The 27018-nt window shown below is 37.5% G+C and overlaps 1 protein-coding gene and 1 long non-coding RNA gene across 3 annotated transcripts in view; both read left to right on the top strand.

Annotated features, from left to right (window-relative positions):
• The first annotated feature begins 389 nt into the window (after positions 1-389).
• LOC124128479 lies at positions 390-9567 on the top strand. Of its 2 annotated transcripts, none has more exons than XR_007218755.1 (5): positions 390-667; positions 1319-1501; positions 2152-4108; positions 4359-4459; positions 9227-9567. It is a non-coding gene; the product is annotated as an uncharacterized LOC124128479 (long non-coding RNA). The 2 variants fall into 2 exon arrangements; XR_007218754.1 differs by having other exon boundaries at positions 4359-4466.
• A 4298-nt stretch (positions 9568-13865) lies between these two features.
• The window catches only part of LOC125374700 (coadhesin-like), a 28632-nt gene continuing 15479 nt past the window's right edge, over positions 13866-27018 (top strand). Inside the window, exon 1 of the mRNA XM_048385959.1 lies at positions 13866-14084. Coding sequence (XP_048241916.1) covers positions 13866-14084 — 219 coding nt within the window. The remainder of the gene's footprint in view (positions 14085-27018) is intronic.

The following is a 27018-nucleotide window of genomic DNA, read 5'->3' as shown; positions in this document are numbered from 1 at the left end:
ACATTAATAGTGTGTCTCCAAGTTAACAAAGGAGAGAATACGAATGGAATATCCAATCCGTCTCCAATTAACTTGCTCGTATGACACCTGTTCCCCAAATAAGATATAAAAACCATGTCCATTTTACACTGTTAATCAATCGCCAAATCATTTTTATGTTACTACATTTTGAAATACATGGAATATCCTGATAACATTATGTATCAATTGCTAAAGGCATCAGATAAATCGTCTCTTTGGTATATTTGACGAAAACTGTACAGGTGAGACATGGTCAGAACCAAAACGAATCATAGTGAATGAACAACACTGGTTTCATTTTCTGTGGCAAGCAGAAACATTCCTGATTTCACTAATGACAGCAAATAGTCGGATGAACACAACATCAGCATTTGCTACACAATTGTCACATTTATTATTGATAATATATGGATTGCTAGCATATCACTGTGTTGACCATGTTGATACTTTGCACTTGATGGAGGGCTGTCAAACTGGACATCGTGGTCAATCGTACCCTGCACTGTCACATGTGGAGCAGATGCCATGACAAACCAGAGCAGACGTAGGGATTGTAACGCCCCTGCCCCGGACGCCGGTGGCAGGAACTGCACGGGTCCACTGACGGAAACCAGTCAGGCACACTGCAATGTTCCTCCATGTAGTGGTATGTGAAAGCCAATTTGCCATAAAGTTTATACTTCTGTAGTGTACATGTACAACTTTCAGTTTAATTATCGGAGGATGAAACTGTGCCTTTATGGTCATATGTCAAACCACAAAGATCATATGACATCTTAAGAGCTGTATGATCACACGCAATCTTATGCACTCTCATATGAGTGTGAGATATGTGTCTGTTACAACTAGCAGTTAAAATACACATAACTTCTTGACGTGCAGAGCGACTGTCGTAAAGATACCAGGAGTATTTAAACTTAAGAAATCAAGAGTATGACAAAGCTAAAGAAGAAATTCATATTCCTTGTATTGATCACATATATAATGTACAGTAAACTACGGTTATAACGAACACGCTTATAACGAACTGACGGATCAAACGAAATTACTTTTTAGTCCCGTCTGTTTGCTGTGGTTATGCTGTATATATGCTTATAACGAACTACGGATATAACGAACTAAAAATAGTAAGCCATTTGAGTTCGTTATAACCGTAGTTTACTGTATGTCAGACCAAGCCTTTTGTTCTGACTTACCAATGTTCATTCATCTTTGTAGAAATGATAGAAATGTTGTCCAGAGAAATAAAGAGGTATTGCATGAAACAATGAAACGATTTGCCTATTCCAACCACTAGGCGACGACGTTGTTGGCGGGTGGAGCCAGTGGAGTCCCGCAGTATGCACAGCCACCTGTGGTCCAGCCCTAGAGGGAAGCATTGAAAGAAGCAGAAGTTGTATTACGCCGGCCAATAATATCAGCTGTATAGCCGAACTAACAGAATCCCAAATGGAAAACTGCGGCCTCCCAAAATGCCCAGGTAAATGTGTAGCCATTTGTAACTGTAACACTTTCATGTATTGCAGTCTATAAAATGTAGCCACCCTTCCCTGAGAAGTAACTCGTTTCATGTACACTCTTAGTGCTATATTTCCAACACCAAACTATGGAAAAGCCTCTCCCCCTTGACTGAAGCAGCTCTGACAGAGCGAATTTGTATGTAAAGGATGTTGACATTAATAGTGTGTCTCCAAGTTAACAAAGGAGAGAATACGAATGGAATATCCAATCCGTCTCCAATTAACTTGCTCGTATGACACCTGTTCCCCAAATAAGATATAAAAACCATGTCCATTTTACACTGTTAATCAATCGCCAAATCATTTTTATGTTACTACATTTTGAAATACATGGAATATCCTGATAACATTATGTATCAATTGCTAAAGGCATCAGATAAATCGTCCCTTTGGTATATTTGACGAACACTGTACAGGTGAGACATGGTCAGAACCAAAACGAATCTCAGTGAATAAACAACACTGGTTTCATTTTCTGTGGCAAGCAGAAACATTCCTGATTTCACTATAGACAGCAAATAGTGCATTTACTACACAATTGTCACATTTATTATTTATAATATATGGATTGCTAGCATATCACTGTGTTGACAATCTTGATACTTTGCAGTTGATGGAGGGCTGTCAAACTGGACATCGTGGTCAATCGTACCCTGCCCTGTCACGTGTGGAGTAGATGCCTTGACAAATCAGAGCAGACGTAGGGATTGTAACAACCCTGCCCCGGAAGCCGGTGGCAAGAACTGCACAGGTCCACTGATGGAAACCAGTCAGACACACTGGAACGTTCCTCCATGTAGTGGTATGTGAAAGCCAATTTGCCATACAGTTTATACTTCTGTTGTGTACATGTACAACTTTCAGTTTAATTATCGGAGAACGAAACTGTGCCTTTCTGGTCATATGTCGAACCACAAAGATCAGAAGACATCTTAAGAGTTGTATGATCACACACAAGCTTATTCAGTCTCCTATGGGTGTTGGATATGTGTCTGTTACAACTAGCAGCAGTTTAAATACGCATAACCACTGGACGTGTAGAGCGACTGTTGTAAAGATACCAGGAGTATTTAAACTAAAGAAATCGAGAGTATGACAAACCTTAAGAAGAAATTCATATTCCTTGTATTGATCACATATATTATGTATGTCTGACCAAGCCTTTTGTACTGACTTTCCAATGTTCATTCATCTGTGTAGAAATGATATAAATGTTGTCCAGAGAAATATAGAGGCTTTGCGCGAAACAATGAAACGATTGTCTTATTCCAACCACCAATACAAATTACAGAAGAAAAAGAGTGTCTATTTACCTTTGATTTATGATAACAGTTTACTCTCTGGGTGATAAACAAAGTTCCGATTTTGTGTTCTGATATATTGCGATCAATGTAGAACCAGAAGAGAGTACCTCCTTGCCTTTATAACATAGTACGATGTACCACTCCAACGGAGTGAATGTCCGTGTGAGAGATGAAAGTTTTGAACGTGAACACTGATGCTTACTGCATGTTTCGTTTCTTTCCAATTTAACAAGATATAGAATAATAGATCTCACCTACAGCTGTAGGTCTTCCATCTAACTTATCCAGCTTTCCTAACTTGCCTTCTATGACCTGGGATGTTATTATTACTGCATCGCTGTTGACACCATGCTTGATATTTTTGCATTTACCAAATCAACCATTTAAATACATTGAACATTGAAATATATTTGCTACATCCTTCGATTTGATTACAAAACTTCTGTATGTTGTTATTATTGATGCATCTAATAAGTATAATTGTTCTCCTGTGTCAGGTATGAGCATAATATATCTTCACAATATTTACTTTGCTGTATGTTTTAATCGTACTATGTAGGAATTTACACAGTTTATCCTATGGTAATTTTGTAAAGTTTCATGGATGGAGGTACCCAACCTTTGCTATGCTATATCTTCATTTATTCTATGTATTAATAATAGTATACACACTCTTTGCCAGGAAAAAATGTTGATGATATACTGCATGTATGTACACAATCTTTGCTTTGCTATAATTTGAATTGTTCAATGCATGAATGTATACAATCTTTGCTATGCTACATAATAAATTATTCATTACATTAACGTACACAATCTTATGACTGGTATATATTGAATTATTTCATGCATTAATGTTGACAATCTTTGCTATTTCGTATTGTGAATGATTATCTGTATAAACAATATACAAAAACGTTTGTTGGGCGATATATTGCATTGGTGAATGAATGAATGTACATAATCTTTGCTATGCCTTATTTTAAATTGTTCTATACATGTATGATTATCTGTATAACAAATATTTAAAAACGTTTGCTATGCAATATATTGTATTGTTTAATGAATGAATGTACCTAATCTCTGCTGTGTTAAATTTGAAATTCTTCTTCACATGAATGAACACAATCGTAAGCTACACCTACACTTCAAGTCGAAGACACAACGCAATAGACCTGTCAACATCAACGATTCAACCGTAGAGATGTCCAACCAGAAGTGCCGGTCGACCAATGTTACCTTAGATGTTCATGGTTCTGTAATGTACGTATTGCATGGATGCTTTGGCCATTCGACTGGAATAAATACTTATGGGCCGAGATATATTCTTTCGTTAACTGTAACATTTCCAAATTAGCTTAATACACATAATACAATGTGAAAGTCCTTCACAAGAAGGAAATCAGTTATAAGTTTCAAACTTGTTTGCAACGTGACATACCACGTGTTATCCGTACATATCCATGATGTCATGGCGTTGTTTCGAAGATAAGTATGTTTTTTTCTTTTGCAGTACGCTCCTTATCATAGCCACGATCCAGTCCTGAAGCAACATGATGATTGATCAAAGCCTTGTATTGAAGAAGACCTGATGATTCATCCTCGATATCTAGAGTAAGGAGTAAGTGCAAATTCACAATTCATAAGGTATTCTTCTCTCCGTTGCACATGGGAAGTAAAATTAAGTAAGCAAGCATACACCTCAGAAACCTATCCAATCTGATAATCAAGGGTGTGCTAATCTATTGCATTAACCTGGGAGTCGCAGGAGGCAGTTAGTTTCAGCAGCACATGTAACAACTCTCTCGTAGTCATTGATATTGGAGCAATATCAGGATGGGGGACACCAGAAATGGGCGCAACACAACTAGAATATCGGGCCCGGTACTTCGGTGTGACAAGCGAACACTTTAACCAATAGGCTACCCTGCTGCCACATGCATCTTTGAATTCACAAAACGCGTAATCTTAAAGATACCTACATGTGAGACCAACAAAGGTGACTAGGCAACAACGATAATGATGTAAATGAATGCGACAAAAAACTTTCTATAATCATAAGAAATGTATGCTAAAAGCAGAGTCTATTGTAGGATTTCGACTTGATCTTGACCATGTGATTATGAATCACTACTAGGTCATTGTGGTTGCTTATACATCAAATGTGGAAACTCTCCTAAATGTCTACATAAGGACTTTTTGAAAGCTTTCCTATGACCTGGAATATTGTAACCCTGATCAAACAAGTTTTGAGAAAGAGTCGTATGACGCTCTTTGAAATCTTTGTAGAAAGAGCATGCTTGATCATACCTCAAAACTTTTCTGTTACTCTGACTCTGAATGGCCAAGTAGATTTACGAATTTGGATCTATTTCTAGTACGATACATATGAATCCTGATTTGTTAATAACCATTAACAAATGAGACTTAATCATTCAAGGGTAAATCCTAAATATCGGGAATGTCAGTGTCAACACTCATTTCCACGATTAGAATTTCTGGATGCTACACATGGCAATCACGTCGACGTTTGTGGGAAATAAATAACTTAATTGTTGCTTATTAAACAAAAGAGGTAACCTGTTACAATATCAATTATTTTATGAATACTAGTATATGATGAACTGTTACAACAGGTGAATTGAAAATTCAACAATATTTATGCAGTACATTGGGAAATACGCTGCGAAATTAACAGAAGCAAAGCGTTTTATGAATAATCCTATTCGAATGTACACGATTTAAACAGTCTTCTCACGTTGATAATATTCAATCTTGTTGAAGATCTAGAAATCAGATAAATGTAGATTCATGAATGTCAGCGAAACGCTGACCATGGTCAAAAAGTCTGCAAAACGTTTCATTATTGTACTCCTTTGAAAGTTGAGTCCCTAGTATGGTGGCCTAACTTTGGTTGCTGGTGATTCACAGCCCATTGTTACAATGTATTGTTCTGGAGAGTCACAATAATATTGTTGTTTACTTGTTTTAAATTTATACCTGTCATAATCTGGTGCTTTTACTGTCCTTTGTCGACATATGTTATAGTCTATAATTATGTATTATTATTGTAAACTGGATTTGGTCACGATATGGCTGAAATACTGCCGATGTGACTATTAATCTTAACTCACTCACTCACTGAAAGTTGAAAATAACCTGAAATACAGAATGTTACGAAACACTTAACATCATTCTAGGGAAACTAGATGAATATGTTGCGTCTTGAAATCACGAAAAATATCTCACTGATCTTTGTCCATTTTTCAGTCATGATAAAACGTTAACGTTAGATCATTACCAGACACGCGAATAACGCATGTTCTACCCTGCAGGTAGCACCCGCCACTGGCACAATTTGCACAAGAATGTAAGTGTTTGTTTCTTTCCTGACGCTGAAAAGTGGTTCTCATGTCATGCGACGACGACCTCTAAATAATTAAGTGATTGATAAAAAAATCCAGTGACACGATAGCGGATTTGCTGATTTTGTTGAAGCTAAAAACGATATGTCAATTTTTAGTTGTGTCCGCTTTGTACAAGAGCAGATGGCTGGCTGCCTATAAGTAAAGCAATACGTTTTAGAATTAAATATGTTCGTTTTGCAACACAGTTTGGGGCAGTTTTATGTCTCGGCCCAAACATTACTTTTGTAGCTTTTAATGAAACTCGGGACATCAGTCCACAAGTCTCTCGGTGTTGATGAAGTCTTTGTTACAATTGGCAGAAAGAACAAACTGAAAGAGAGGAAACAGAATTGGAATAAATTCTTTCTGTCCCAGTCAACTGTTTACCAACGTACCAGGGCTCCATAACAAATCCGTACAAGGAGAAATATATGGCAGGGTACATGTCTCAACGATTAACCATAATTCGTAATACAATCCAGGAAGGACTTTCTTCATATTTACAGAAGATATTTGTCCTACACAACAACCTTGATGATAAACTTCATTCCTTGATGGCATTTGTTGGAAAATGTGTCACTAAATGCGGTGCCCAAGATATAATGACATCTCAATCTTCAATGGTTCACGACAATTTGTCAAAAATGAAGGCAAATGTCATGCAGTTAAGTACATTAGGTCGGATTAACGAGCATGTCAGATAAACGAAATTAGGTAGTATTAACGTTTGTGATCGGCAATCGGACAACTACACTATAGATAACGATTGAAAGACGTAATAAAAAAAGGAAATATTCATATTGTTATGTTACATTGTTAGCGGAATATGTTTTCTAATCATGCAACGTTTAACACAATAGTACTGTTACTGACTGTATGACTGATTCACTTGACTGTATGTTGCTGATTACACAATGTGTGAAAAAATATTGGACACAGATAACGTTTTCGAGTGGGAAGTGATTGGTCCTGAGCAGCAAACAGAAAGCCTTCTGTTTCGCTTTTTAGGCTCGCCTACTTCATCCAAGTGGAGGAATCTGCACGGTTGCTGATCCTCTCAACATACTGCATAGAAACGCGATGCAGTGGTCGTTCAGATAGCATCTGAGTCTGGGATATTATATGGCACCTCGCTTGGTTGACACTCATTTCAGTATCATCAAGCAGTACAGAACTACCAACAAAATCAAAATAACATTGAAATTATGTCCCATATCCTTGGCTCGCTTAAGGAAACTGTGAAATGCCTTGTTTTCATCATGAGTTTTGACATGCTTCACAAGAGGATCAGCAGACCAATAAATGTGTGCAAAATTGCACAAAACAATCCTATCATGAAGAGCCTCCACCATTAATCAAATCACTCCCTCCCATTATTATTGGCAAATATAAGCGATTGAGGGAAGAGCGCGGGTGGTGCGATCTGTTGTCTGACATGATGATTCTTCATGTGAAGGGTCGCTATATGGCTGAAATAATGCCGATGCATTAAAGTTTAAAGGCTAACTCAATCATTTGTCTAAGGGTGTCAATATCCTGAATTTCTTGTTTCGTCCAATCAACATCACCAAAAGAATACGAATAGACGGGTATTATTATGATGATTATTATTATCTGATAGTTCGATAATAGCCAAGTCGCCAATTCCATTCCATTGATTTACCAACTTAAAGTAGAAATAAAAGAGGCAAGTGAAACTGCCTAATCTATTTTGTATTTAGATCTGTACATGAAGAGTGAGAGTCACAAAAAAGAACTATCCACAAAACACAAATTCTAAATCAGTGATCAAAATTATGTCTGACGCATTTCCTCTTTTTACTCCGCCATCATATAGCTGGAATATTGCTGAGTGCGGCGTTAAACAACAAACCAACCAACCAACCTCTTTTTACTTGTACCATATGTTGCGCGTTTTGTAGGTCAACACTTGTCTTGCCTTTACATGTGTTTTTGAAGACTGACACTGTTGGGGCAGGCTACGCCCACGTTGTTGCGAGAGCCTGCTATCACCATTTTTTAATAGTGATTAAATAAATAGTGATTCATAAACACATGCTTATTATCGAGTTGGAATCGTACAATGGACACTGATTTTATCAAAGAGTAGGTAAACATAAACCAATACACAGTGGTTTAACCAGGATTCGAACCCACAATCATGGATTTCTTGCGTGCCCATGGGACGCAACTCTGCATAGCCAACTGCGGCGCCTAAGACGACTGGTCCATCCGTGCCCCGATTATATTTGAGAGTGAGGTGACAGGGTGATTCGTAAAATGCGAACATGAAACCTCCAAACTTAACATACATTGGAATTGTATTTAAGGCGAGGCCCTGTTAAAGAAAACTGTTGTTGTGCTGAGACCAAACTGCATGTGATCATGAACTATATGTAAACACTGAAGGTTGCTCTATGGAGCAGAGGCCTGGTGGCTGTCCTTACTGTCAGTGTCCTCGAGTTACTTATGCGCTGTGTCGGTTGCAATGGTTAGTTTGAGCTTCCTCTTAATTCAGGGGAGACCACCCATCAGTACCCGTAAACACATCAGATCGGGAAAATAATGCAATTTCGTTAATCGATCAAGTTAATAGGCAGGAATTATTATAATGGATTATTTGAAAGATTGTTGTTAGATGAATGTTTTGTAACGCAAAATTTTATATGATACTAATTTGCATGGAGAATGTCAGTACACGTGAGAATTGTTATAAATGGAATATTTGAAAGTTTGTATACATAAACCAATACACAGGGGGTTTACCTCGCTGATTTACCCATTATACAGGGCGTTCATTTGAGATTGGCAAATGTATGTTCATTGCTCGTTTATGGTTTCTCTTGTGTCAAGGGGGATTATGTTCAGTGAAGTATATTCTGTTTCTGGAGAAATTATATAAATGAATTTCTTCGTTCAAAATAGGGAATTTCATTAATCACATTACTCTGCATCCCGATCATTGTTATTTCAGATCAACGTCAAGGACATCAACGCACATCTGCACCATTCTACTACTACCTAGTGTTTACTTCCACCTTACAAACAGACACTTGGTCCTGATCTCAACTTTAACATACAGATGTCATCCATCTGCAATAAAGATCAAATATCCCAAGATATATTACTTATAATATTCACGCTAAATGGATGATCAACAGCCGTAAGAATGTCGGTATAAGAATATGTATCACCTGTATGTTGTTTTGTTGTGTGAATGTTAACTGTTCATTGATCATGATGTTGTCAAACTCTTTGTTAAAATTATTTGATAATTTGTTTGACACATACGAAATCAGTTGTATTTATCCTTAAACCCCCCTTCCTAATTATGATTTATATTGTAAAATAAATGTTCATTTACAAATAAGATATTCATTTACCTCATTAGTTAAATGTAGATATACATCTATACATTATTTGACTACTTTGGGCTGATGTTTCTGCTGGTGGACAGAAATCATTGGTGATTATTTATGATCCATTCATGTAATTTTCACTGCTGTTTTGCCTTTTACTCCCATTGAAATCTGTTTCTTGCAACAATCGAGACAGATTACTCTCTGGGGTAGACGCTGTATATTCACTATTCTTGTATACTGTGTATCCGAATTCCAAATTTGTCTTGTTTATGATTGGCATGTCGGCATCATTAACACGCCCAAACTCATTCACCATCACTGAGTATCGTGACCCACGACCTCAACCTCTCCCTCACATCCAATGTCACGTGGCATTAGCTGATCTCCTACTGTACGCCCATGCTTAATGATGTCATCTGAATGTCATACAGTATTTAGATACATACACCCTAAAATTAACGATGGGAGACAGACATATATATATGTTGTGTTAATATAACAAATCTAAGATGTTCTATAATGTGAATTGTCTAATTTCTAAATCATCCTTGCAGGCTTGGGCACTTACGTAATCACACAGTGGGTTGGCTACACTAAGAAACAGTTTTTCCTGATCAGAGGGTGTATTGCAATTTTGCACATTTATTTAAAGTTCTGACAGTGTTGCGCAGTGGGCAGTGCAGTAAAATATGTGTTTCGTCATCTGTTTTGTCTTCACAGTAAAAGTATTGTTTTTGTCTGGGGCAAGTTCTCGAATCTACCAGTCTTGAGCCTTGAAGGTACAATCCCACATTAAAATTGCGCCAGTGCTCGTCTATTATTGCGTGTCATATTATATTGCATATAATGTTTACATGCGTAACCTCTTTTAAAAGTCCTGTAGTTTGTTTTGTCCTCTCCCTCGTTGTCCATTCTCCTTCTCTTACTTTGCTTTCCTCATTTCCACAGCTTCCATGTTCAGACACATGCTTAGAGCTCTTACGGTAACTTACGTTGGTATTTCAAAAGTAGGACAACATATATTCCTGCAACTTCTTATGCAATCTTTTCTCAAGTTCTTCTTTTTCTGTCCTCCTTCTTCTCTAGACTGTCGGACCATATATACACACCTCTGTTTATTCCACTGTTATCCATGTTCACTAGCGACGGTCTTCAACTGTCTAACAACATGTGTGGTTGTGGCCATGATAATGCATTGTACATATGTATTGTAAGACGAATCATCATGACTCAAAAGCTTTATACTGAATAGTTCTTATTCATCCCCTAAGAGGCTATTGGGTCAACAAGTGTTACCGGCAATAACCATTGTAGACAAGGCATATGCAGAGTCAGCAGAACAAGTATCAGATAAGTTGAAGCTATTTTGTCCAGATACGTGGCAATAGGCATAATTGTGTCAGCTTACCTAACTAACAGAAGTCACACAACTAGTTTTAGTTATCTTTCACCTTCCAGTGCAATAAGTAATTCATTCAGTGTTGAATACTTGGTATCCTTTGCATTTAAAGTGGCAGTATCAATTACATCCCCGCATAATTCAGAGATAGTCCTCATTGTCCTACATGTAGGATGTACTTTGAAGTGTGTTAGACAAGTTTGGTAAAATGTTGAATAACACAAGCATCATCTGTCAGTGATGGATAACACAATAGTTCAAAATGCATGTGTTAGTGATGAGAAAAACCAGTAAGGTTCATAGGGCAGTGATAGTCAATATCTGTATAGTCTCTGTGCAATATCTATCTCTGTACCCATTCCCTACGTCTACAGGAGATTATGTTTGAGTGAGTGAGTTGGGTTTAACGCCGCTTTTAACAGTATTCAAGTTATATCACGGCGTGTCAGCTTAATGTGGGAGGAAAGCCCGAAGTTATGCAGGTCTTAGACGTTAACCACTTCGAGGAACCGACGAGCACGGGTATGGTGCTGACAAACCTAGAAACGTAATCGGGGCGAAGTGGGATTTGAACCCACAATCATGGATTTCTGGCGTGCCCAAGGGACGCAACTATGCACAACGAACTGCGGCGCCTTAGACGACTGGTCCATCCATGCTCCCGATTATATTTGAGAGTGAGGTGACAGGGTGATTCTTAAATGCGAACATGAAATCTCCAAACCTAACATACATTGATTGGGCATCTTGTATCTTTATATAAAGCTAGGCCCTGTTAAAGAAAACTGTCGTAGTGCTGAGACTGAACTGCATGTGATCATGAACTATATGTAACACTGAAGGTTGCTTTATGGAGCAGAGGTCTAGTGGCTGCCCTTACTGTCAGTGTCCCGGAGTTACTCATTGAGAAGAGTGTCCACTGTGTCGTTTGCAGTGGTTAGTTTGAGCTTCCTCTTAATTCAGGGGAGATCATCCATCAGCACCGGTAAACTCATCATATAGGGAAAATAATGTCAATGCAATTTCGTCAATCGATCAAGTTAATAGGCAGGAATTATGATTGGATTATTTGAAAGTTTGTTGTTAGATGAATGTTTTGTAACACAAACCTTTATATGATACCAATTTGCATGGAGAATGTCAGTACACGTGAGAATTGTCACAAGCGAATGTGTTAAGTTAGCTACATGTTGAAATAAGAGATACTCGCACAACGTGACAATATACGCTCATATAATAAAGATGACTTGACAAAAAGAGAAGTTGTTGATTTGTTTGTTGATTTCAGAGTATCCTCAGCGATATTGTTCTAAACCCTCCTTATTTCAGACGGTGCCTTGACCCCGCCACATTTGTGGTCATCTTGAGTGAGTGATCTTTACACTACACAACAAGTAGAGGATACTCCGAAATATCTCAAAATTTCCAACATTACAAGATGTGTTAGAGTCAAGTTTTATGACGATGGGAAATGACACACTAATTATAAGGACATGCTCACACCCATGACAAGTGATACCGATGGGGCAGGACATGATCACACACATGACGGGGATTTCCGATAGGGCAGGACATGGTCTCACAATGACCATGCTAGCAATGAGGCAAGACATGCTCACACTTTTACATAGTTGAAAACATTATTACGGGTGATACTCATGGTGTAGAACGTGCTCGAATTCTTGACAGGTGTTACCGGTAGGGCAGCACATGCTCACACTCATGCCATGTGCTACAGAGAAGGCAGGACATCCCAACGCTCCTTAAGGGTGCTACCCATAGGGAAGGACATGCTTACACTCATTACAAATACTAGCGATAGTGCAGTGCATGTTCAGGTTCCTAACAGGTGCTTCCAATGGGACCGGGCATGTTCTCACTCAAGGCGCATCCTACTGATAGGGCAGAGCATGAGAGTAATTGCTACCGATAAAGAACAACATACCCTAGCCCTAGGTATAGGCAACTTACATAAAAAATGTGTACATGTTTCATCTTCCATTTGTTTCTCAAATGCTGAGTTTTGTTTTCTTTTTGAGAATAAGGTTACTTTGTACCCCTGACTTGAGATAAAAGAGGCTGCACATGTATCCGTAGCAACTAAATGAATCAGATGTTCTGTTCTCATAATTAGTGTTCATATATTGTTAATCATTAATATTAATGAACATTATCCAAACCTAACTTTAGACATCAATTTCAACAAATATTCCGTTTATTATTTATTAATATACATTGAGATAATACCGAAGTACATTGCCGGTAATTGTTCTGAAGACATCTATTTGTCACAGCTGAATAAAACACAACGACATATTTACGAGTGTTACTTCTAAAGCTAATATTGGAAATTCGAATCAAAGGTTTATTATTAGTTAATACAAAATTGTCAGGGTACCCATTGTCATGGCACTAACTGCCACTCCGGATTACCTGGGACCCGTTCTACAAAGGCTAAGTAGCTTATGGTTGCACTAAGGGTTTGTTCTCACTTTGCCGGCAGATTATATGGATTAATAAAGTCTAATTAAATCTAATCCGCATTAGTCAGATTACGCAATGTCCAGAGGTGTGGTCTGCAAAGTGCCTTTGCAAACAACCCAGATGTGAACTTGTTCGTGAGGAGAGCTTGTGCCCTACCTCTACTGATCATGAGACCCGAAGATATCGAACATTTCTGGTTCAATACCCTTGAAGCTGCTAAAATGGAAGACCCTTCAATTTGGAAGTTTGCTGATTACGTAACTGAGCAGTGGGTTGAGGGAGAAGACAGAAATATGTGGAACCATTTTGACACGCTAGGTCCACGAATCACGAATCATGTTGAGGGGTGGCACGCAAGAATCAACAACATGACCACCAACCATCCCAACATCTTCAGGTTCATCACCCTTATAAAATCTGAACAATCAATGACAGAGGTGACCATCAGTCAGCTCCAGTCTGGTGGTAAGAAACGCCCCAAGAAGAAACAGTATCGCCAACTGGAGCATGAAATAGACCGCCTGAAAGTCTGTCTTCCGAATAATGGCAAGACAAAGATGGAATATCGAGATGCCGTCTCCCATCTGGTTGGATTGTAATATTTTATTGTTGTGATTTAATGCATGATGTGCAAATGTAAATGTATATAAAATTATATATGAAAATAAAGAAATATGTGAAAGAATTGTGTTTGAAGAATTATGTGAAAGAAATGTGTTTTATTGGGTTATATGGTAATCATTTGGAATAAGAGCTACCTCACCTTGCCGGCAGTCAGTCAATTAATCTGTGTTTAATCCCTCCATTGTATGTGGATTATCCCGGGAGATTACCTTAATTATCCTAGACAATACCTGTCGGCAAAGTGGGAACACCCCGCACTAAGATCGCTTTGTAGAACAAGGCCATTGTAGAAGTATTCCATGTCTCCAGGGGCGGGCCAATAACAGCACTCTTTCAACGTGTTAAGTCATACCAATTAAACTAACAAAAAGTAATCCAGTAATCCGATTAACCTTTAAATAAACCACATACTGCTGATTCCGTTTATGCAAGACGTGTTATACTTCACACATATATTTACATATTAAATACAAGCATTGGTCACATCCAATGTATTGCCTGAGGTTCCCTGTAGATCCCTGTTGGCCACCACTCTCCTACCCAACTACATGTAAGGCGCATTTCGCTGTCAAGAGTTGCGTCCCTTGGGCGTGCCAGAAACAGTGGTTCCTGTTTCGCTGTGTTTGGAGTTTGTACGGTTGCTCGTTGGTTTTTCCAAATGCAATAAAGGTTTAAGACCTACATCATTTCCGGCTGTTCTCTCACATCAAACTGACACGCCGTGATATAACTGAAATGCTGTTCAAAACACCCACACACTCACTCACATTCATCAACCCTGTACTCTTGGGACATTTCCATTCTCTCAGATTCCCTTCGTGTAATTATCCGTTCTTGGCATCCTTCGGGTCATTTTCGTTGCTTATTATGGCATCGTCCATAGTTTTATGTGGTAGTCTCCCTACAATCTGTCATTATTTTACTTATATCTTTGCTGTCGCCATGAAAAAAGGTCTTTTGTGAACAGAGTACAAGCAATGCCCCATTTAATGCCCCATGTTATTAATTATTTCTTTAGTTTAATTTCCCTCATAATTATTAATTATCATAACTATACCCTTTGGCACTTTGCTTAACAAAGTACGAACAATGCCCTATTTCCAAATAGCGTTTATAAATAACTGTTTTCAAAATATACTGCAACTGATATTAGCCTTTTACAAAACTAGATCCTGTGTTATGTATGTACACAGGGAACCACAGGTTTTATCAACTGCATGTGGATAACAAGTTGTACTGAACGCTACAAGACGAGAGACATTCAACTGCTTGCATTTTGTCGAACTTGTCAGTAGAGATCATAACACTGTCAGTTCTGAGAATCGGCTATACAAGTAGCAGCGTGTAGTGTTCGTGTGCTTTTGTGTAGATCCAATGTGTGGGATCATAGACACCATACACGTTGGCAGGGCGAGGTTTATTCATTTGAAAGAGCTATTCACTATTACTGTTTAGGGGCATACTTATTTTCAAATAAACGTTTCAATAGCTAGTCGATCGTCTTTGATAACCCACAGTCAACTCATATTGCAACAAGTGTAGAGGCGCTATGCGGCGATCACCATTTAACACTATGTTGGTCAGGGCACGCTGACACAGTGTGTATATAGCGATTTCTGTATTTCAGTCTGCACAGATGGTTGACAGTTCTGACTTTCACATCTACTTGAAAGCGGTCATGTATACGTTTCGCATTTGTCATTTGTAATTAAGTCAATGTGTTTTATGCCGAGTGGTGCTAGCGTTAGTGAAAACAACAAACTTCATGGAAACATTGCTGCACAGGATGTCTGCGTGCCGAATATCACCCTTTGAGAAGACAATAGGTGTTCGTTAAACAGCCGAGGATATTTTCTATTGATATCAACCACTGATTTGTTTGGCTCATATTCCATCATTTACTTATAGAGCTCAAATGATGCTCGAAAAATGACATATACCCATTCATCAGGGGGTGGTTTGTGTAAATAAAGGTAACTATTATTGGTAAAACTTTGAGGGCCAAAACAGTTCTATACTGTCATCCTTATGAAGATAGCGGGTTTGCCAGATAATACGAAACGAATAATTTGATTCAAGATAAGCTGAGACCCGTGAAGATCCGGTGTAGAATAGGTCTTCAGCAACCCTTGGTGGCTGTAAAAAGCGAATATGCTTGTCATAAGGGGCGACTGACGGGATCAGGTAGTCAGGCTCGCTGACTTGCTTGATGCCTGTCATCGTATCCCAGTTACGTTGATCGATGTTCATGATATCAATCACAGGATTGTCTGAACCAGACTCGATTATTGACAGACCGTCGTCATATAGCTGTAATATCGATGTGTGGCGTTATACGACCAACAAACAAACACACACAGCACTTTAAGTTGAATACTTATTAACATGATCCAAAGTAACATCACATTTAAATACACTTTAAATTACATATGAATAATGTTTTACCATGTAATGTAGACAAACACTACAATTATTTGAATATAACATACCAAGCCAGTGTACATTGTGGCATCGTCGTTGATACTGGAAGGCATTCATAAGACTGTCTTCGCTGGTTGAATGAATACTTTATAGCAAAAGGTAGTTCAGGTGACCAAATATTTCGATTATTGCAAATACATATCCGATATTTTTATCCTACAGAACATAGTGTGAACAAAATAACAGAAGTCCTTGATTACCATGGTCATTTGTTGATATAATAAATATACTATTGAACATGTAGTCATTATTCACGAAAATATTAGTCGTTTATTCACATTCCATTTTGGAGATAAATGTCATGGCATGTAATATAGTGTACATATTAGATATGCTTGGCATTAAGATATCCTTGCCGACTCCAATACCTCTAGTAATTATGGAATCACATTTGTGATACAATGTCATTTACAAGGAAACTGAAGATTCTTGTATAACTGTTTGGGTACGCGAACGCGTACATATGATGCATTTCTGAGACTTATACGAACGATGATACGATATGACTGAACACATGAGCACCTAAAATGTAACAAAACATAAAAGGGTGAATATCAGCCTTCAGGTAAATCTTTGTTCACTTTCAAAGCTAACACTTAACAATGAAAGCATTATGGGCATTCAATACCTCGCAATACTAAATACATGTTCAATGTCTTCAAATCACAGATAACGCCCATCTTAAGCACTGCATGTTGTGACATTCATACAAAAAGATGACATGCCACTGAATATTATACCCCGCAACGCCTTTAAAATATAATATCAAAGGATTAGTTTGATTAGAAACATGTATTAAGTGTGCAGGTGAATGAAATTTTCATAGAGTAACACCCGCACGACTATAGCGTGGGTTCAAATGAATATCAAATGTTCTACTTGTAGAAATCCACTATATACCTCAGACGAGTTTTGATACATTCTTTGCCATTCATTCTTTCACAAACGTGGTCTTTATTCGTCGTACATATTGGGCTTTTCAAAAGGTTATTTTTAAAAAAAGTGAGCTATTCAAATGTAAATAAAAAATGGCAATGGAACAATTCTCAATTGAAATGGTTAATTAATAATTCCTACTAATAATATCAACAAAGTATGGACTATCTCAACACAACGTACATTATACATCTTCAATTTAAGGATTGTAATTCTAAGATTAATAGCAAAATGTACTTAATGTTCGAATCGTCAGTGTTCCTTTCACGTCAAGTAGCCTAGCTGGTGTTTCCACATCACGTTTAAAAACTCATGCTTTTAGTAAATATATCTGCCTGCCTGTCTGTCTTTAACGCTTTAACGTTTGTAGATATATTCATTCTGTAGTAAAGTGAGGAATATTCGAAATTAACAGTCTATAACTATAACATGTCAATATAACTATATATCTATCTATTGAGTGATGACAATTGGTGGAGAAGGTTTTCGCTATAAGGTGGGCGTGCCCCGCCCCTCTGATGGCCCTTGTCACAAATCCATGCAAAGGCAAGTCAATTATCCACCTAAAGAAACACGGAAACTTGGCTCAAGTCAAATTAAGGAATTGCGTCAGACAATAGTTTTGTCATTGATGTGTCAATTTTGGTAATGTCCTCTACCTAAAAAGTTTTGAAAGCTTAGCTGATGCCCTTGCTGTTGTAACCCTGGTAAAACAACTTTTGAGCAAGAGCTGTATGATGCTTTGTGAAACCTTAGAAGAAAGAGGGTGTTTAACTGGCTTCCTTCATTCCTAGTCCAGGTGCCTAAATTAGTGGAAAGCAATTATCTATTTGAGAACTTTATGAACAATAGAAGATCAGCAATGTACCTGAACTAAAGCCCTTGTTTTGACTTTGGTAATGAAACCGGTAGTCCCGACTTGCATGCATCAATAAATAGATTCGCGAAAGATGGGAGCCCTTGGGAATGTTGGTTTTGTTGCTGAATGCCCTTTCCCCAAATTTCACATAGATGTTATTTATGAGGAATTTCAGAATCTCACATATTGTTTTGTCAGTAAACTGTCAGGTGACATTAAATTTTACTTTACTTTTTAACAATCTGAAGAAAGAGGTGAAACTATATCTATTTTAATGCCCCATAGATCACAGAAAGAAGTATGTTGCATGGACAAGTGATAAGAAACTTGGTTCTTTTATGAGAATAATAAGAACTCCATTGAGCTCCGAAGAATCCACATGGTATTAATTCCGATTGTCTCTCTTTGCACGTATTTTTATGGAACTTTCAAATCCAGTACGTAAGTGGAAAGGGAAATCAAAATCAAACTCCATTCAGTACTTGTAGGCCATTAGCCTTTTGTACAAACGAAATACCATTTAGGTGCACATAGTATAGAACAAAACGTTTGTTTAGCAGTTTTAAGAAACATTCATGTTATCAAAGTTGGAGTATTTGTGTTCTATCGACATTGGCATGATGACATGCGCAAACATTTGTATTTGTGTTATCTTTGCATCTTATAATTTGAAGTAAAGGTGAGGCGATTATGGTTTTAAGGAATGTATACTGTTTAACAAGACCATGACCACCTTTCTTGCTTGAATTGCAATATTATTTACAGCTTGCGTCCACAGTAGTCTATTACTAAAATACATGCCAAGAGAGCTGTATCCAGAAACTAACTCAATCGCATTTCCATCATGATACCATTTTTGAAAACTATATTTTTCGAAACAACTATTTTGGTTTTCCATAGATTTACTGGCATTTTCCATTTACAACAGTAATTAAGCAATGTATTTAACCTTGCTTGTAGATTGTTTACAGTATTGTCAAACGACATAAAGTCATCAGCAAATAGGAGAACAATATGAGTAACATCAGGATGTAACTGAACATCAAAACGACCTTTTTGTTCATTGTCACCAACAAATTCGTTTACGAAACTGGAACAGAAGATAACTAAGCATACACCCTTGCCTCACACCCATGAAACAATCGGTGGTGTACAAACGCTCTTGTTTGAATGAAATAATACTGTAGATGGATTGTAACATTTAACCCATTTTAGTACTCATTTTTGTTATAGAATTACTCTGAAATGGAGTCGAATACACAAGAAAACTCAATCAATGCTGCAAAACCCCTCGAACGTGAAAGGTGACGCTTAATTATAGCATTTAAAATTATACAATTATCAATAGTTGAATAACCTTCAGATATTTTGCTAAGCATTGAAGCAAAATACACTAGTCTTTTGTTAAAGAAGTGATGTCAAAGTTTTACTCATGTAAATTAGGCTTATTGTCTAATAATTATAAGGAACAGAGGCGTCTTCTTTTTATGCAAGGGAATATTGTTCCAGTGAACCAGCATTCCGGGAGAACACCGTTTTGATGCTGTGAAATAATATATGTAAATAAGGTATTATTACAGCAGACGAATGTTTTACGGTAGATATTCACTGAGAATGCCATCAAGACCAACTGCTTTGTTATTTTCAAAGCACTGGTGATGTAAAAAATGTTGGATCTGGTGATTATGGAATCTAATATGTCAATTGTCAGTACTTACACATAACCTGGAAATGTCCTCCACCTCACCGATATCCTCCTGTATATCCTGCTTTCGAACCCAGTACAAAAGTGGAATGGAAAATGTATCACTAATACATGTACATGTTTCCATAATCCCTAAATGATAATCCCATGTGATTGTTTCTCAAGATAATATATGTGTACCTGAAAAACACAGAAAAGGGATTGTCTTTTAGCCTTGAGATATCAACACCATTCGGATGAACCACATGACGCTAAACCTAAACTTTCCAACCAAATAGGCTTACAACTGATGATCAGGACTGACAACATGTCTAATTGCATTTGGAAAAGACAAACCGAGACGTAACAGGATAAGCGACAACTTGTTTATTGTGGACACCTGTGTCGGACGGTAGAGGTTTCATGCCTATTTTGTCATACATCAAATTATTCTTAGATGTGGACATTTCAATACAAATGTTAGTGTAAAATGGTAAAGTCCATACAGAAAACATTTGTCACCACAAAAATTTATTTTAATCGCAGTGTCACTTTTGCAATACAAACGTTGGTGCAAATCAGACAAGTGCATCACATAACATGACAAAAAAACCGAAGAAGCACAATTTGTCACAACAAAAGTTGTAAACACGTATCGCTAGGGAGTGACGACGGGAGGCGTCTGTGCATTTATTGCGCCAATGCTGTTTCTTTTCATTTGACAGAAAGGCGAGTATGAATACCCTCGTGACTTGGCGTTTGGATTACATTGAATGAACTCTTTTGGTTGGTATTTCGCTCTAGCTGGAAATAACAGCCCCGTTCCTGTGTTCAAGTCAACGAGCACGATAAACGCATTTTAAGGAGTGTCATTGATGTTTGAGTTTCAAGACCGTAACCTACTAGAGGATTTACAATTGCAGCTTACTTCTAAGCGGGTATGGCGAGGACTAATTTGAATTCGGTCATGATTCATTTCATACAATAGTTGCCAAAAGTGACACCGCGTGTGAATTAGTTTATCGATTGATATTACGCTTTGATAATATTTGTACATCTGGTACTTAGTACTACAAACGCATGTCTGTAGAGAACATGTGGGATACATGCATACTGATATAAACGCATGGGCAATTTATTCCAAAACTCACAAAACGTAACTTGATCATTTGATTATGAACACAAGATGCTAGGCATGCATCAGTTAGCCTTTAAGACATTTTTAGTACTGTTTTTCATGATCACAGTCAGACGATAATGTGTCAAATAGATAACAATAAGTTATATCAGGTGCTTCGGTAGTGCAAAACAAGCTTCCACTTTTCGCGAACACCTGGTGGTCACCGAATTTAAGTGACCCAATCTTATAATGTCCACGGCTAATTTGCCTTTTACAACCAATGGAATTTGTTTCAGTGGATTAGCGAGTTATTCTCTGGCGTTGACGTGTCATATCTACCAGAACTGGGTCGAGTTTTCTGCTGGTGGAGTTTAATCATAAGCTAAGTAGCAATTATGCTGAGTCAGCTTCAACGAAATGTTTCGACCGAGACATTAAAACTGCCCAACACTGTGTTTCAAAACGACCATATTTCTGTGACATGTTTCTTTATTTATAAACAGCAGAATATCTTTACTTGTTCACAATATGAATACTTGACACTTTTTATGCAGAGCAACTTCTTTTTATTCTCTGTCACGACGTTTCAGAGCTGCGTCTTACTTCTTGCTCCTTCATCATCTAAATGCCTAGCCAAGACTTCATTTGTACACAACAGACCTAATTCCATATTACGAAATTGTATTTAGCTTCCTCAAAATTAGTAAATACACTGTCATGTCACTGGACTTTCTGGTCCATCATTTAATTGTCTGATTTGTTTACAGAGAGTTGTCGCATGACTGGAGTATTGCTGTGCGGCGTCAGACAATACATACGTTTTCATGCCAATTGTGAGTGGAGGGTGCTCACATGCTCACCCTTTTTGGCGATATATTCATATACATTTCACAGTTATTCTGCCTTTAACATCTAAAGGAATCTGTTTAGGCGGATATTCGAGAATGATTATTATCCCCCGCCACGCAGGAGGAGGGGGAAATAGGCATGGGTGCGGTCCTTCCGTCCGTCCGCAACGTTTCGTTTCTGGGGCATTACTCGGAAACCGTTTTAAAATTTGTTTCGAAACTTTGCATATTTTTCTCATACATGTTAAACTGGTGCCATTTCAAGATTCGGTATTTTTGGAAAAAAATAATTGTAGTGTTTACTTTGCAACAAACCGGACTCAAATACGCCTAGCTCGGAAAGCGTTTAATATGTTATTACGAAACTTTGCATATATATTAGACACACACTGAACTGGTGCCTTTTAATGTTGTGGTATTTCTTTAAAAAATGTTTTTAGTGTTTCCTTGTTGTTTTCGGGGTTACCCTCTCTTTCTCCAAACTTTTAATTTTCAATCTGGATATGTACAACATTTATATCTTAACGTCCTTGTTTCGTTGCATTTACGTCGTGATAGTGGTTGTATGCAAGGTATTCCCACATGCACTATATATACGTTTACATTATATTCACATTTCTTTGCCCCCTGCATGCCGTTGAACAATGCGGTACCATTCAGATTCACAAATGCAGGCGCTGATCAACGGTATAGGGCGATTTAAACTCATTGAAATGATTCATTCATGCATGGGCGTCGCCTGCCTAAAGAATCTTTATTATTATATGAACAAGAAAAGCGTTTATTATACCTTACAGGCCACGCATATGCAAGATTGTTTTTTTTATATTCATATTAAACTAAAGATCACTTGCCGCTTCAACTGCGTGTATTTGTAATGGGTCCCTAAATAGAGCGACGCTTATGCGCTATTCAGTTCAAACGAGAATTTCTACGGCGTCAGTCGCCACCTACTTCTTTCCCATGTACTGTGAATAATGTAGAAATATAAATGTACAATGTCATTTTCGGATAAATCGGCAATTCCATGGATATTTCTCGTGTTGATTGGCTGTTCCTATTCGCAGGGTAAGTTCACTTTAGTTCACTTAAGGTATCTACAAGACAAATGAGTAAGTGGTTTTACGCCGCGTTTAGCAATGTTACAACAATATCACAGCTGGAGACAACCGAAATGGGCTTCACACGTTGTACCAATGTCGGGAATCGAACCCGGGTCTTCGGCGTGACGAGCGAACGTTTTAACACCAGGCTACCCGACCGCCATCTACAAGACAAGAACAGATGTACATGTAAGACATGGGTCGGATTTCTACTGGTAGTTTTTGTAAAGATTAAACAAATGCTTTGTGATGTGAATGTATGACAGAAAACGGAAACAACACATTAACACCCGAATGATATGTTGCTCAGCGTAAGAGTAGGGGTGCTGACGGAAGAATGGTAGGAGATTATAAAATTTGTAAAAATACAATTTTGTGTTGTTTTACTCGACAATCGCCTTATGGTTTAAGGAACAATGACTATATGTTCGCAATGACTACAGAAACATCAATTGTGATATTTCTTACAGAAAACCATATTCATAGACATTCTCAGAGTACCTAAATAGCGATAAATCTGATACAATTCTAAGGAACGCGAAATGTAACACTGAAGAATATGCTTATTTTATTCATATCAATTAGGAACAAAACAATGTTAATCATGTTGAGATCACAAAGGAAAGAGTCAGTGTACAACAAATGACACATGAAGAAAGGTCAAGGTTAAACACTGTCAGTAACGGTTATGACCACCATCAGCGGTAATGATTGTCTGGCATCGTCTTCCCATAGACTGAATCAAATTCCGGAAAACCGGTTTTGGAATGTTCTGATACTCGTCCCGAAAAGCCCAAAACAAAGCTGGTTAGGTCTGTGGCGGAGGATGGCGTCGTCGCAAACGTCGATCCAGATTAGATAGGTAATATATACGTCAGGAGAATGAATGAATGAATGAATGAATGAATGAATGAATTGTTCTACACAGACATATTTTGCAGTTTGCTTACGCCAAACATATTCAAATACTATTATCATTTGATCGGAAAAGGCATGTTACGATCTCAAGGCAGTCACGGTGATAGCTATCGCCTTGTACTATATTTACATCAAGACGTCAAAATGGCCGACATGATAAACGTGACTGGAGATATTTCCGAAGTACTTCATGAACCTATAGCGATTTCAAGTGGTAGTCATCTTTGATCAACTGATTTTCCCAGGGTTTTCCCAAGGAATGTGGAAATAGTCGATGTCAAGAATACTGTCAAATTGAATGTCAAATTGTGTAGTTTGTTCGCTTATTAACGTCCATTTCGCGATTATGTGCCCGGCCTTTCGTCCCATGTATTCTTGTATACTAAACATTACAAAATTATAAATGAATAAATATTGACTCTTTAGCGTAATGTTTATTTTTCCCCACCTCGATCATTTCAAGTGAGTCAAAACAATGATAATTTATATAGACTCATTAACGCCGTACAACGAGACTTCATTTGGGTAAATAACGAATTTGTCACCTTGGTACATCATAAGTTATTATTAATGTTGTTTGAAACGCTCAATTTGTGAATCTGTTCGTGTTACGGGATCACATGACAGACCACATGGAATGCAAGGTTTACTCCAAAGTCAAAGCGTATGTCTTTGATTTACCATAGAAACGATGGAAATTCCCTCAAACATTACTCTCCGATTTTCACTTCGCACTTAGCAAAAAGCTACTGTCAGAGCCATTTTGGCTACACTTCTAAGTGTAACTCTCAATCTATTTCTTAGCGAGGTTAGAGTACTCTTAAGAAAGGTCTCATGAGATTTTGTTATGAATACGCCCCCTGACTACCACTAGCTCAGTTGAATTGCAAATGGTTATCATGCAAAACATGATGTCTAAAAAATAATCGCTATGTCGACCGATTGCTCTCATTTTCATGAATATACATATGCCTGTTAACCTCGATTGTAATCAAATACTACATACAGCATACATAGAACTAAATATTAAAACAGCTCGTATTTAGTTATATCCATCTTTTTTCTATCAATTCTGAATTTGTTTTAAATCTTTTATAATGGCAGATTATAACATGTTGGTAAGATTCGTTGTAGCAGTATCACTCGGGGGACATATGGTTTTATGTATCCTTCGTTAGGTACTATAAAATCTAAAGCTTGACGAAGACAACCTCATGTAACCCTCGTGATACTGCTACAACTTATATTATTCTCGTGTATTTAGCCAAAAGCTAGGCATACCTGTGCGAAGTGAGTTGGAATTATACAACTGTGGTGCAAGGTGTATTCATTACAAATGCGTTCCAGCACAGGATCGTCAAATATTTTCATATTCCTACATTGCATGTTCGCGTTAAACGGACTTTTAAACTTAGTGATATTTTTATAACTTGGGTGCATTAAACGCGGTACATTTTTAATCATATATTATTATATTATTTATGAAACGTACATGTATATTACAAAACGATTGATGAATGTTAGATAGACTGAACACGAGGTCCTTTTAAACAGGTATTGTGATGGTATGTTTTCTTGAAAACACGTCTTTAAAAGTAACATTTAATGTAAAGACTGACCTACCATGTACCCATGACAGGTGCATGTCTAGAATCAACCAATAACCATTTATCACAGTAAGATGTTCATCCCCACATCAGCGTGGCTTGATAATCATTAACACTTTATGTAAAAGCACGATGAAGAAAATACATGAACACATATGAAAGAATTTTGCTTTTGGTAAAGAAGACAACTAAGAAAGGAAGAATATATTTAGCTTGAGGATCAACCCATGTATATAATGGCTGCTGTGTGACCATACACATGAATGTCTGATTAGGATTATTGGTAATCCACTACAATTTTGACAGACGTATTGAACCTAGACCAAATCATATTTCTCTATAACTTTGCCTTAAAAATATGTACATTATGATCTTATACTCACTAGTTGCATTGTGCTTTCGAGAAAAGTTGCCAAACGCATGTGAACCAGATGCATAACTTATCTCGACAGACACTCTTAGCGATGTCATTCTTCAGAATCTACTGTCCTTTGTATTCAATACTTACTCGTTGTCATGGGATTTCAGCTACATAAGCCTTGGTTTAAGATGAACGTGTCTTGTGTATAGTTTTTTTTCTGGTACATACCCACTTGGAAAAAATCCTTCAGAAGTAATCGAGATGAGGCTTGGTCGTCCTAATAAGAACTGAACACCTGCAAAAACCAAAAACATTATCGCTTGGAACGCATTGTTTGGGTATTATAGAGTCTATGTATCTGTTAGTATCTTCAACTCTATGTCACTGATTACCTGTCATATTCAAATCTATATATAACCATCTACGGGGAAGTTTGAACATGAAAAATGACGTTACGCTACTTTGCATTGGGCGTGGCCTGCAGGGCCCCGTTTCATAAAGCGATCTAAATGCCACGAATGTGATTTGCAAAGGACGATTTCTTAGTGCTGAGAGAAGATCTTGACACAGGAAGCTCATCGTAAAAAGAATAATTTTACCATGAATTGGGATATTACTCGATTCAGATCAATCAAAGGTTATGAAATCACAATTAACCCCCCTCTAATTGAGGAAGGAAGGAATACATACTTAGAGAATATAACTTCTTTTTCAGTGAGTGTCGGTAGGCATATATAAATAGGTATGTGTGCGATAGTAGGTTACACAAAGCGAAGGTGCAGTACTACAATATTCAAATGATGTGTGGCAATACATTCAGTGCAGAAAACACAATAGAAACCTACAAAAGGAATGTATTAAACAGACAGATTGGAATTTGGCGCTTTCTATATACGACTTTGACATTATTTCCTTTGCGTCACAATGAACGATATAACGTCATTATAGGGACGTGCTGTGTAGAATGAAACAGATGCAAG

Source organism: Haliotis rufescens, unplaced genomic scaffold, assembly GCF_023055435.1.
Source record: "Haliotis rufescens isolate VD_foot unplaced genomic scaffold, xgHalRufe1.0.p SCAF_6, whole genome shotgun sequence".
Classification (NCBI taxonomy): domain Eukaryota; kingdom Metazoa; phylum Mollusca; class Gastropoda; order Lepetellida; family Haliotidae; genus Haliotis; species Haliotis rufescens.
This window is presented reverse-complemented; position numbering and strand designations above follow the sequence as displayed.